Source organism: Ischnura elegans, chromosome 2 (genome assembly GCF_921293095.1).
Source record: "Ischnura elegans chromosome 2, ioIscEleg1.1, whole genome shotgun sequence".
In the NCBI taxonomy this organism is placed as follows: Eukaryota; Metazoa; Arthropoda; class Insecta; order Odonata; family Coenagrionidae; genus Ischnura; species Ischnura elegans.
The window spans coordinates 45882475-45897179 of NC_060247.1; the positions used below are offsets into that span (position 1 = coordinate 45882475).

The following is a 14705-nucleotide window of genomic DNA, read 5'->3' on the forward strand; positions in this document are numbered from 1 at the left end:
TACTTTATTCCGCTTAAAAATATGGTTTCTAATTGAATTTAGAGCTTTTTTCAACGAAATTTCGGTGGAATTAATAAATAGCAATATGTTTTAGAAAATCAAATATCGCAAATTAAAAATAGGAGAGTGAACAAAGACGAATTCAGATATCTTGGAGCTAATTGTTTTTGTTTTCCATTGTCAGTAAACATTTTTTTAGTTTTTATATTTATGAATGAATAATGCTGCTGTCAACCTATTTAAATTAAATATTGGATTTTGTTTTAGTATTTAGGATTGTGGTACGAAGCAGAGAGATACCCCGCAGTCTTCGAAATTGGAGCAAAGTGTGTCACTGCCACTTACACGATGAATCCAAATGGAACTATTGATGTACTCAATGAAAATATTAATTCCGTGTAAGTAAAATCTAATACTATGGCATCTTCTGCGTCTAAATATTATATGTTCTTCTATTCATATAATTAAACTAGAAATTTATAATGGGAATGCCACTGATTCATTCAATACTTTAGAGCTCAAAATGATGAGCTCCTAGTGCTGAGGCCATTAATAAACTTCCTACAAAAGATGAAATACGCAATAAATTTACATATCGTAAGCTTCAAGCTAGCTATATAGCTCATAGTATAGCTCAAGTTATATCAAAGTGGTAGTAAATCAAAATATATTGCTAGCGAAATTTTTATAAATACAAAGTTTATTAATAACTTCACGATTAAAGTGAAATAGTATCATATCGGCTCAAATAATCCGGTTAATATGGCATTTGCAAAGAGAATAAAAATAATCATAAATATATTGAAAAATAATATGTAATTAATTCTTCCTAATGTCTAATCTAGAAGCGGGATCAAGTCATCCATTGAGGGATACGCGACAATCGTCGATCCTGATGATCCCGCCAAGCTGGCTGTAAGATTTCCATCCCTCCCAGGTGGGTCTCTCGAGATCTTCTATTGAATTTGTCATTTATAATGGAGCGCTAAAAATTTATTTCGATAAAATTAACATTTCCTCTAGATTTTGTCAAAGTAGTTCTGCGGTAACGTTGCGGTGACAAGATTGAGTATCTTCTCATTCAAATGCTGTACATAATTTAATTTATTACACTGAATGAATGGTTTAAGTCATATATAAAGGGAAAAATAAAAAAGGAACTTTTTCATGTATTTTTTTCTTTTCATGGACTATTTCTATGACGCAGTGGCTTTTGATGCTCCATACTGGGTTGTGGATACGGACTACGACAAGTACGCTGTAGTATGGTCTTGCGCAGATTTAACAATCATAAGCACGAGTAAGTAAACTAAATTAATCCTCTGTCTCAATTTAATCGATAGAGTGACTGAATACGGAGGAAATAACTTCACAGAATTGTAACTTGCATGGATTAATATTTGAGATTAATTTTAACTAAATCATAACACAACGCTTTAAAAACAATCTTCTTCATTGAATGATATTCTACACGCATTCATCTATATGAGAATAAATGAAAATTTAAAATAGCATAAAATTTTCCTTACGAGTAACTAACAACGCAATAGATTCTGAATTGCAGTACACATATATGAATCGATGGCACAAAAGTCACCACGCGTGAAGTTTTTGCTGTGCCAATGTGCCAAAATTACTTAGTATTTTGCAAATAATTCCACTACATTCAGTCAGAGGTGTATTCAGAAAATTTAAGAATACTGCGAAGCAATATCAAAGTAAAAAAGTTTGTGCAATAGCCAAGCAACCAATAAATAGTGAATAGTGATTAGGATGAAGGAAAATAGGAAAAGAACAAGTAGGAAGGGATATGGTTTTGAGACATGGAAGGCAGATCAGAATATTGTAGCGACTAAATCCAGAAATAGAAATAAAAATTAAACAAATTACACATAAAAAGGAAACCAAGAGTGAAATATTGGAGAGACTACACATTCATATGTATGCTTAAAAATCAAATTATATGACAAATACATCTCAAATTTCATCAGTACAAGGGTTGTGGAAGAAAATTAAAACGAAACTGGCGGATAAAACTCTCATAGACATTTGCCATGTATAGGCGGCGATTATTACCACATTTGTTAAAATTTAAACTGGAGGATTTAAATCACCTGCACTGTATCCAAATAAACCAGGAATTAATTTTAGTATCGAAGAGATATAAATCGTTGTAGTTAAAAAATACATTTCCATGACGACCAAATCAGAAATATTGCAAATATTTTACATAGTCGCAAAATATAATTCAAGTAGAACCACTTCCCAATATCCAGTAATGCTCCTGGCACTGAACGGCATCATTTGATAAATCCATCATCCAAAGGACAAGATGCCAAGTAGGAATGACTGTAAAAGATGACAAACATACATGGATAGATATGCATGGATACTTGCCTGGACAAGTGTTGTTTTTTTTTTTTTTTTTTTAGAGAATATCTTAGCAACTACCAACTACTGCTCCTCTATTATACCCTGGTACATCATTCACAGCATTACAAACCGTAAGATGTATAAATAATAGCAATCAACCAATATAAGGGTTGCAATACGATGAATAATTAAAATTTTGGTGCGCTAATAATTAACATAAGATAAAAAAGAGACCTCTTAACTCATGCCTTCACAATGTTATTCACGTTGCCCTAGCTGATTAGAAGCAAAATGTCAGAAAAAGCCTTGAGGCTAACTGAGGATGCAAGGATGATTAAAAATAATATGTTCAATAGCAAGGTCATGGAATGGGAGGGGCAGAACTGTAAATTTTCCAGGAAGGGCGCAATTTCCATCTCATCACTTCGTGACGTCGGTGGAGCGAATAATTCTTTTCATCGCGCTACGATGCCCACCCCTCTAGACCTGTTTCCCGTCTGCTACCCTCTGCACAATTAAAAGGATGAGACAGCCAAACTATCTCGCCCCCAATGATTTCTTTGACGTACTTTTTTTAGCTTTGTTATTTTTCACTTTGCAAATTCCTGAACACTGGGTAAAACTTTTTTAATAACTGCATTTCCTAGATAGCCAAACTTTCATAACGGCATTTTCAGAAGAAATGACTGACGAATCAGAAAGAACTTTAATTTTATATACATATTTAATTGATCATGAGTTGATTTTTGTAAGTGTATCATCATTTTTGGGAGAAGTTGAAGGTTCTTAGAGTGATATTAGGCTATGCTCAGTTAAACTCTTCTTCTACAAACGATTGCTTTTCCCCATGTAAACAGTTACTATTGATACTGCTAAAATAAAACTGTTAAATTCATATCCTATGAAAGCTTCTTCTGCCGCTTTGAAGCAAAAATTATTTATTCACCTCGAAATCTGCTTTTATTTCCACTGATGCAATGAAGAAGTTTAAATCCTATAAATATTTCTACGTGCCTCACGGAAAGGGGAAATGGCAACGCCATTGCTACATAAGGGTATTCTGCATATTCCAATGTCAACTTCATAACTTATTAAGACGAGGTTGACTCGAATAATAATTATTCACCGTCGTTTTTGGCGATATTTTTTGACGGATGCTAATTTAATATTTACTCATGATTAAGCTCTACTACATCTTAATGTTCATTCAAGGTTAACGCCAAATGCTACCCACTGTCTGGGTATTCTCAGACCTGGTCTTAGCACTCGCATGAATAGGAGGATGACCTCTCCAAATTCATGCCAAGCTAAATGATGTTTATCTTACTTGAAAGGCGGGGAACCGGTTCCCAATGTGATAGGCTTTTGCTCCATGTCACACTGGGTATCCTTCAACTTCATTTGTTCAGTGTCATGATTGATAACGGCTTTCACAGGACTCATTTATCCGGGGGTTCAAGCAGTCGCCAGAAGCAGCAGCAGCGTATTCTCTCATGACCCATTAGTAGAGATTCCCTGTTTCAACTCATTACTACAACCGTATACGAGGGATTTATGTCATGTTATAGTAAAGGATAGAAATTGATGCCCTGCACTATGATAACGCTGAACAAATCGCGTACAAATAGCATTGCATGTTGAAAGATTGTAAGCTTTCCCGGCGAATTCTATTGATGAAACATTCTCGGACTTGGCACCGGTAAGTAATGCTAGGTAAGGTAGTTAAAGGCCAATTTTTCGATGAGATACTCCCTCATCGTCATCAGGACTTAGACGGACTGATATTTAAGAGTATGTTTATTTTTATTTACCTCCTGATGACGAGTATGGATTTTCTCATAGAAACGTTGGCCTTATACAGTCTTACCCAGTGCCAAACCCAAGAAGATTTCATCAATCACCATTCCATGCACTGGCGCACATATCAGACCGTAAATTTCAACTTTCACCAATTTTTTTCCGTCAAAGCTAATGACTGCTTTAATGAAAAAGTATTACATATAATAATTTTTTTCCGTGCTGATAAAAAATAGCTATATATATATATATATAAATTATAATTGAATAAGAATGAGGTCTACGATAATGTGCTCTTATCAACGAGAACGGATGTCTTAGACATATATCATCGTGCCTCAGTGAATCAATTTAAGAATTACTTTCTTAGCCTTAAGATATATAAATTTAAGGGCACTTAAAATACATAGATATCGGAATAAGGAACAGCATCGCTTGCAAGAAGCATAGAAATTTCATAACTTCAACAAGAGAGCGTCGAGCAAAAGTTTGTATAGTATAAATTCATATTGCAAGATACATAAAATGAAATTGTTAGCTAAAAACATCAATGATAAATACTGAAGTCTATACCTCCTCATCCAACTATTTCTCATTTAATGGTTCACATTTGCACACCTGCAAGGAGCTCACAAATAATATTCTTAGAAGGTGGAAAAAATTGAATAAATTAATAAATCGGCACACGAAAATCGTCTTTTTATATTTTTTATTTCTAGAAAAATGACTTATAATTAAAATAAAAAGATAAGGTGACAAGAAGTAATTTTCTTTGCATTTTTTGGAAGCGGAAGTGGCCGTGCTTAGAGCAAAAAAAAATTTTCAAAATGTATTTTAAGGGCTTATAGCACAGTGTTGGACCTAAACGAGTGACTGGAACTCTTGCCATTTTGAAAGCATTTGAATTGCTTAACATGCTTGACTCAGCCACCCATTCCAAATTTGCTTTTACATATATCCCTTCAAATATCGATGCTAATACAGAGGAGAGGAACCAAAAAAATAATCTATAGTGAATATTAAAATTGAAATAGCTTATTATATATGCCAATATATTCCCCAAGTGAGTTCATTTCAAATATAACACTATCACATCAACACTTGTAAAATATTAGAATAGATATATCTGTACAAAGTATTTACTCAACAAAGGAACTTTCATATAATATACTTTTAAATGCACAAAGCTAAAATAGAGAAATTTTTGGACAAAGAAAGGACAAAAACACTTAGCAAAATGCAAGTGTCTAACTTTTATTGGGGGTCGCTGAGAAATATAACTAACAAATTCAGAGAATTGCCTGAATATATACTACCATTGTAACATTTTATATTCCGATGCTTACACGGTGAATAATGTGAGAATAACATAAACTTTTAACACTGACTTAATAATTATCGTGCAAATATCGTATAAAACTGCAATATCATGAAAGTAGTTCTGCTTGGAGCCATAAAGTTTATGGTTAACTGACATGTTTAGAAGCCGGAAACACTAGTTACTAAGGGTCCTTGAATTCAGCCATTGAAATCTCTCCATTTATTCACAGGGAACGCATGGATTTTGACGCGCGACAGGAACCCAACTGTCGAAGTGATGGAACAGGCATACGCAGCGGTCGACAAAGCTGGCATCAGCCGTGCTTTATTCACCCTAACAGACCAGAAGAACTGTTCCGAGACCCATTGAAGGAGGATTACCGTTCGTCCCGCAGCCGTCTTTCCCTCTCCTGCAACCTAGCCATTCCTCTCCGATCTTAAATGAAGATTGCCCTCAAGTGAAATACATCACCATGCAACTAACTTCCCGCAGTCGACTCTGGAATTCTCTTCCAAATTATCACGCGATTTAATGATACCGGGTGATACTTGGAATGGAGTTTGCTTCCTAGGAGTTCATCAGGGAGTCATAAATGGAAGAAAAAAGATTGATTGAAGCGTGACTACCCCTCAAAATCAAGTTGCACGAGAGCTTAAGACGCACATTGTCACCAAAAATATTTATTTTCAATACAAGGACCCAAGTGATTGTCGTACAAATTTCGTTATTTATGTATCAAATTTTCCTTGTATCAAATTTTTGAGCACAATTAAATATTAAAGATATTTATGTCGCATAATAATATGAATTGATTTATTTCCAATGGCAAAATAATTGGAATGTGAAGTAATAAGGCCTAACCTGAGTTGTAAGGTATCAGGGATGAATAACTTCGCGAACTCTCGATTACCTCGACGAATACAAAAATGGCGCCTTTAATATAATCTACTCTCCTAATGACTCCATTATGGGTGTTTTTCATTCATGCGACCCATGAGTCGACTAGCGTTGACTTGCGGTAACTGTTTATAACTCTTCAATTCCTGCGCGTTATCGTTTGTTGACTTGTGTCACAACAGTCGGCGACACACGTAGAATGGAACACGAAAGCCGCGACGGAAGTCGACTTGTGTTGACGTGTGTCAATGAATGGAAAGCACCCAATTACGAAAAACGCGGACTTGGTTGTTCACTGTCAGGGCAACTAGAAATACATAACGATTGCTCATGCATCCAAGACCTCTATTTATGAGAAAGTAAAAGAAAGGTACTATTTCGCAGTCGTCCGACTCGTCCGACTTCAATATGCAGGAAGCGTATGGGATCCGCTGCAGGAAGACTTAATCCGCGAACATAATAAAATACAATCGAAGGCTGCGAGTTTCGTAAAAAACTGCTACGGGCGTACACACAGCGTTACCCAGATGTTAAGCGAATTAGGCTGGGAGCCGCTAGAGATTCGGAGGCTGCGCGCTAGGCTTAGATTGCTTGAACAATTGAGAATGGATATCTGTACAAGCGACACGGAGAACATAATATAAGAGCCACACTATATTTCCAGGTCCGATAGAAGCGATTAATTAAGATAGATGTTTTGCCGAACGGATAGATATGGGAATTCGTTTTTCCCCCGAACCATGAAGGACTTTAATTACCGCTAGCCCCAACTTCATTAGAACACTTCATTTTTATGAGTAAACGGCTAGTGTCCTAGCACCTCCTGCCCCACGCCTTTTAGGCGGCTTGCGGGGTAGTATGTAGATGTAGATGAACCTTGCCATTCGGAGGGATTTTTCCCTGGAAATAATTACACAAGATAGTTACTCGATCACCCGTCTGAATTTCCATGTATTCACCTGGATAGTCGTATTCCCATGCGGCTACCTTTCTGGATACTCGAGCACCAGGTATTAGTAATAATATAAGGAAATTCGTTCGCCTTCACCGGGATTCGAACCCGGATCCCCCGATTTCCGGTCGCGTACTTAAGCCAGTTAAGCTACCGAGGGATCATTTTTCGTTGCGGATATTTTTTTACACTACCGGAAAAGGTGGTTTGGACGAGGGGCGCAGCTAGGAATTAAGGCTAGTGGGGGTTTTTGGCGCAACTAGACCTGAGGTGTATGGTATACCCGCCAGGATAAGCGGGAGGTGCGGGGGCCTTCCCCCAGAAATTTTTTAAGATGAATGGTTCAAAATGGTGAGTTTTATGTCGTTCTGAGGATATTTTATTGATCATTGCACTCTTCTAAAAGTAAATTAAGCAAATAAAGTAAAATGGATTAACCTTAAAAGGTTCTCTCAGCTCTGGGGGGGGGTTATCCCCCCAAATCCCTTTTCTCTGTGCCACTGGTATGGACTGCTTAACATATAATGCGACAAGCAGTCCAAATAGTGCGCACAGCGCCACGGCTGGAGAACAAGGGCATGGCTTTAAACACAAAGAGGTATTCGCTCTTGACTAGTACTAGTGTGCAGGGACTAGACACGGTGACAACTTCATGGGAGTCACCCGCAATGCACAAATTGTGCGAAAGATCCACAAAGAAAATGACTTTACTACACAGAGAAACAACGTGCAGGCACAGAGAAACTGGTTCAACTGGCTAAAGCACTCGACCGGAAATCGGGGGATCCGGGTTCAAAATCCCGGTCAAGGCGAATGATTATTTCTCTTTGGATCTTTCGAAAAATATTGCATTGCGGATGACTCCCGTAAAGTTATCGCCGTGGCTAGTCCTGGTATACTTAAACTGATAATATAATATTTATTTGCTCAGTGTTATATAGCATACTGAGAATATGAAGTACAATACCCATTAGATCACCAAATTTTGAGCACAATTAATCTAGAAAAGAATTAATTTTTATTTTCACAATTTCAAATGGGCATCACGAAAAAATAATCAAAGATATTTTTTCGAGAAATATATATTAAAGAAAAAAACGATAGTGACGTTTAGCGTGAAGAGAAACCCTGGAACAACAATCATCGACTGAGAAAAAAACATTTCAACCCGTTCATGCCAACAAATATCCAAGACTGGTCTTCAAGAACAGTGAAGACGCATGAATTAACTCCACAGAACAAGACATGAAATAGCAAAATCACAGGTGTAATTGTAGGAACATGAATACCGGTATTCGAATATATTTAGCAAGCACCTAGAGGGGAGATGTTAAAGTTTGGTTGGAGTCAGTAACTCACGTGCCCAGGGGCGGATCCAGGATTATTTTCTGCGGGGGGCACACGGGTCTGACAGGTCTTCTCATAGTGGGGATTAGACTTCTTTGAGGCAGAGTTGCGGCATGAAGGAATCGTATTTGAGATTAACTTTCAAGTCAAAATAAAGAGAATATGTTCTCTTAATTTTGATATGAAAGTTATTAATATTAAATTAAATGATTGCATACGTAAATAATGTGTTTCCGTTAGAAGGGGGTACGTGCATAGGCATTTAAGGGGAGGCACGAGGGCACCTTCTTTGAGACACTTAAAAAAATAGATAAGATTTTTAATACGCATATAATTAAGTTCGTTTTATTTTGTGCATTACAGAGCCGCAATCATTTAATTTAATATTAATAACTTTTTAAATAAAGAATAAATTCTCTTCTAACGGAAATACATTATTTACGTTTGTGGATGGGCCCATGGTGCAGGAATGGGGAACATGGCTCTAAAAGGGGCACCAAAAAATATGTCTCTTCTCGATTTTAGTGCAAATGAGTTTCGCCCAGCCCAAATTTGAGAAAGTTGGACCTCATTGGACGGATTCACGGAGGAAGGTAAGAGAAATAAAGCTATAGGAGTGGAGAGAGGGAGTAATAAGAAGGCTGAAGGATGAAGGAAGGAGACTCACCATGAGCAGATCGATGAACTTGCGAATGAAAATTCACGCTCCATGCTCACATGCGCATGTCATGTCATAACCAAAATCATAGAAAATTCGTCGGTTCCACTGATTTTACTTGAGTCCGATTGGAACAATAATGGGGCATATAAAATCGCTTCAGGTTTGACTTTGTGGAAATTAATATGAATATATCAATGATAAAAAACTTCAAATGGCATTTTCCACACTTTTATTAAAATTCAATCATTGACCATGGTTTCAACAGTATTGTATCTTGAAAATGACGTGTATGTTGAAACCATGGTCGATAGTCGAGTTTTGAACTAAATGTAATAATTATCATTTGTATTATTTAATAATGAGATCTGAGTCCTCGCGAGGTACGGTAAGGTTTTAACCCTCATAGTGCCAGTGGGCCGATCTATCGGCTTGAGGGTATTTGCAAAGAGGCGCTGATGCGTCAGCCGCGTTTCTTTAACATTCGCGCCTTTCATTTTTTATGCTTCGTGCGGATTTTATAACTGTTTTTGTTTATACCTTCAATGTAACATAAACGAAAGTATTAAGAATGTATAAAAATATTAGCTTTATTAAATGAATGTTAAGGAAGTTTTACACAGGGCACGTCATTGCTCAATCTGACGTATGTACGAAGACGCAATCAAAATTGCGTCGTGTAAAGCGGTGAATTGCTAGAACGCATGCGAGAATGCGTGGATGCGAGACGGCAAAATATCCCCTGTTCTAATTTCGATCTCGCTTTCTAGCAATTCCAGCGAATGTTTTCAGTGCTAACCTGCGCAATGTCGTGGCCCGTGTTATACGGCCGTTAGGCTGCGTATAATTTTTTTAAGAGTAAAACTACAAATTCGCCTAAAAAACCCTGGAATTCTTCAGTATACCAGGAAAAATTAGCTGGCACTGAAAGAGTTAAAACACGTGCAAATGTCATGACATTGTAACGGGAGTGCAAACTTAATTAGAGGCATGAAGTCATTCTTATTATGTGCATCATACAGTTACAAAGGGTGTAATATACATCAGCATCAACAATCATTAATGTAAAGATTATTTGCTGAATACAAAATACAGTGGTTGTTTGACGCAGCTCTCTACTTGATTATCCTATCAGTTACTCCTTTAAGTCTTACATTCTTCTGTTTAACATCTTAAATCACCCACTCCATGCATTACATCCGAGTCTTTCCTCTGTCGTAATTTTCTTCCACCCATCCTCCAACGATGATTCTCGTCAGACCATCGTGTTTCATGGCGTGGCCGATTAAGTTGTCCCGTCGTTTTGGTATGATAATAAAGAAAAGAAGTAAACGCTCGCGGAAAACATGGAAAGAGTATTTTTTCCCCCTCTGCTTGGGGAAGTTCCGCCGACGACGGTGGTCCATTATACAGACATCACAACCGAGGAAGAAGTGCGTCTCATAAAACCGTGAAATCAGTAAAAATGAGAATGTTAATACTTCGTTCCTTATTCAACCAAAGATAAGAATGTTAATACTCCGTCACTTATTCAAACAAAGATAACTGACATTTTCAGAAATATTAATTAGGCCCTGTTATGAACCGCTGAATTTTTATACTAGGCAATAAAAATACTCGCTGAAGTTGGAAAATAGTGTGGTAGATAGGAAAGGCTCCATAGAAATAGAGCATAACACTACTAATTAAGATTATCACATCCTTATTCTATAAATACCATTCATAAAATGAGGCGTTGAGATCCGATTTAATTCGCTGTACATCTTCATGTAACCTCGCCAGCCATTTCAACGGGCGCGCCCGGGCGTGTAGCGGGATATTTTCGGACTCCGAACCTCTACCTAAAAGAGAGTGTTATTAGAATTCTAGGACTGAGCTAAGAACAAACGTGACCACATAAATGGTATACATGAATCAGAAGAGAACATGAAGGTCTGCTATCCCCGCCTCCTAATTATGTTTGCATGGAAGGGTAAGTCGGTAATTTGGTCATGAAAAACGATGATTTAACTGAAGTGCAAGTCATTTTTCCTTGAATGGCTTGCCATAAATCCATGTAACGGTCACAGCTCGGACTGTTTTTATTCCAATTCTTTCATTAAAAGGAGGATCATATGATGAATTAGTATTTACAAAAAAATGCATTGGTACTATAAATTGAAAATAAGTACAGGTAACACAAATAGAGGAAAGACGCGTTTTAAATTTAATAAATATTATTAATGAGTCAGCATGATAACTTGATAGTGGTAATTGATAAAAATTATGCCAGTTTGATAATGCACAGCGAGTGGTTAAGGAGACCAATGTGGACAATAGGGTAGTTTCCTTCATCAAAGAAAACGAAAGGCATTGATTGCGATTCGTTACCCACCATTAGTGTATTCATAATATACAAATTATTTGGTTTTAGAAATCCCATTTAAGACGAATGTTAATGGACAGTTATAACCTGATTTGAAAAAGGCCAGATTGGCGGCCATGCGATGCCACTCTACGTGACGTCAAAGGGACTTAGATGCTATACGAGTAGATAGAAGTTTTACATCGTCTGAGATTACCAATGCATAATTGAGGCACAGAGCTCATGGAAACATGTCTTAATAATCACCTATTAAAACTGCCTAAGGTCGGAAAGTTTCCTTCGTTTAGTAGGGTATTAATAATCCTTATTTAAGCTAAGCGCTACCTGCTAGCAGGGTACTCTGCTACCTGCAAGCAGCCTGCATCGCAGCGGCTCACACATCCTCGCCCCAAGGTCACCTCACTTAGCGGCATTGGGAACCAGAATGACGTCACACGGGCTTTCCCCAGCATTCATACTTTGCTGTTGCGTTTTCGCGCGCGTGGTTATTTCACTTTTCATTTAATCGCATAAAATAGATATCGTCATTTAAAAATCTAAGAGTGTGAAATTCGTACTCCAGGAGTAATAATCTTTCGATCTGGGCAAAAAAAAAATAATAAGAAACCACCCTATTATCCGAATTTTTGAGGATATTTTTAATTTTATGATCGGAAAAGAAATTTTAATCTCTAAGAAAGTATTGTAGGCACTTACAGGTTGATATCTTTGCACCCGTGACCACCCACCTTGAGGTGGCTTGCGGGGTAGAATGTGGATATACATATAAGGGTGCAGATAATTCCAGCATCTTTTTTGGTTGAAGAAGAATGGATTTATTATACGGGACAATGGATGAGAGTTTTGGGCACCTGATTTTACCTCACCTTCCCCACGGAGCGATATCACGTAAGGAGGAGTTCACTGACCATAGGTCCATCAAGGTCCCTTCATTCTTATTCCCAACTTTTCAGGAGTTCAGTCATTTGTATCTTTCTAGAGGCCTCTTGCCGGGGGGAAGTCAGACGCTCCTCGTCTCAAAAGTTCCGCCCGCATTTGCATAGTCTCTGTTATGAAGATGAGTAATTTACGACCAAACCTCCAGCGCTAAAGGAAACTCATACCGGGGTTCACCCACTCTCTACCGGCTGGCCTCCCCTCCCTTTCCCGTGGATGTGACGCGCACGGAGGATGAGGATTGGAAAGGGCATGAGGCATTGGAATCTTCTACGTAATCTCAGTCTACTCTTCCTCTTCTCAAGGCAGCAATTCTCGTCCTACACTTTGTCATTGGCTCGTACTCTAAATAAATGATAAAATATAAGTAAAAAATTGTAATTTCCACATCAGATGATCTCTTTATCTTTCGGGTTTTCGCCGCGTTATTTGTCATGGGATGACAACAGTTTCGCCGGGATTCCACCTGGCGTCTCCAGGTCAAAGTGCCGATGTCGGTATTTTCGCATCGTTTATGTATGCCTCGTTCCTCGCCGCTGCGTTGTGATTGGCTGGTTACTGAAACACTAGGTACCTTCCAAGAGTTAGTTTAATAGTATAAACCTTTTCTTTTAAAATATTTTGACTTTTTCGTGATTTCGATTGACTCTATAATCAACCTGTGATAATATCTTTATTCTTTGTCGATGATTTTAGCTCCGTCAAATTTTATTTCGTGACCAGGTTCGCTCCAAGCATGCTCGGCGACTGCTGATAGGCTAAATAAATAATTTCATACTTTAACGTATAACTCCACTACCGACCATGGTTTCGACAATCTAGGTAAAAAATGGCATGCAGTGTCGAAACCATGGTCGGTAGTGGAGTTATATATTAAAGAGTGGAGTTATATATATACCATTTGTTGTTTATATTTTTTCATGGACATATCACATTTCCATCACTTTAAGCCTTAGACAAATTCATGCGTTCGTAATCTAACTTTAAACTTTCCCAAGAAAGTGCATTTCTTCAAAGAGGTAGCAGGGTTGGATATTCAACTTGAAGTATGACGGTAAAATATCAGTATTATGCACAATAATTATTGATATTTAATTTCAATCGCTGGATATTGAGTAGATCTATGGGTTTTCCTACAAGTTATGTGATTAGTGTAGAGCTAAAGGTGAAAATAAACTTAATTTCCGTTTTTTTTTAGAAATGTTCCGAATAAAATATTTGGTTCGATTCCACTTTCCTACTTGACCACGCCGCTAGTTTGCATTCATGTGGTTCACTATAAAGAGTACCTTTCTAAAAACAAACCAAATTTTTCATAATTTTAAATTCAGATAAATTACATAAATGCGATTTGCTTAACATAGAATCAATGCGGAACAATAGAAGAGTAAAAATACTTCGAAATGAGCTGTTGAATTTTAAGATGTTGTAACATGCAAAAGCGGCCACATTGGAGAAAGCGGACATAACCAGTGTTTTCAAGTAAGATCTAGTGCCTGATGGATAGCTTCGAATCAGCACACACTAAAAAAAAGCCGCCACGGAGCCACTTTTTATTTTCCTTACCGACGAATAACGGCTGTGCTCATAAATTGCCCTTACACGGCACCAAACAAATAACTGGAATTCCTACTAAAGGCCTCCTTTCCCAGCCAGGATTGTAGGATGGGCCCAAGGGATGAGAAACAAATTTTTCATATATCCAACAAATAAAAAGTACATTTGGGAACCAGTAGCGCTTCAATTTTTATTCTTTGCACATTTAACTGTATCCAATGGAATGAGTAGGCTGAAGAATCGTAATGAAAACCTGCTGAATATTTTTGGCCAGATACAAACTACTTACTGTTCGCGCCATCGGGAGTCCTATGCTTTAATAGATACTCGCTTTGCTTAGTTGTTTGTTATGCGCCCATGTGGGTGAGGGTGTGATTGTTTAAAGTTACTATTTTCGCTGTTGTTTGTTAAAAAGCTTGACATAACCCTAAATTTTCACTATTTATGGAAAATAAAAATAGTGTAGTCTGACAGTATTATGTCTGAGGAGGATTAAGGAACT

The 14705-nt window shown here is 37.4% G+C and overlaps 1 protein-coding gene across 2 annotated transcripts in view; it reads left to right on the forward strand.

The window, feature by feature from the left end:
* The window catches only part of LOC124153669 (apolipoprotein D-like), a 33794-nt gene extending 27501 nt beyond the window's left edge, over positions 1-6293 (forward strand). For both annotated transcript variants that reach the window (XM_046526971.1, XM_046526970.1), the window contains exons 3-6: positions 268-398; positions 846-937; positions 1208-1300; positions 5721-6293. In XM_046526971.1, the coding sequence (XP_046382927.1) occupies positions 268-398; positions 846-937; positions 1208-1300; positions 5721-5860 (456 nt within the window). In that variant the 3' untranslated portion in view covers positions 5861-6293. The remainder of the gene's footprint in view (positions 1-267; positions 399-845; positions 938-1207; positions 1301-5720) is intronic.
* The last annotated feature ends 8412 nt before the right edge of the window (positions 6294-14705 follow it).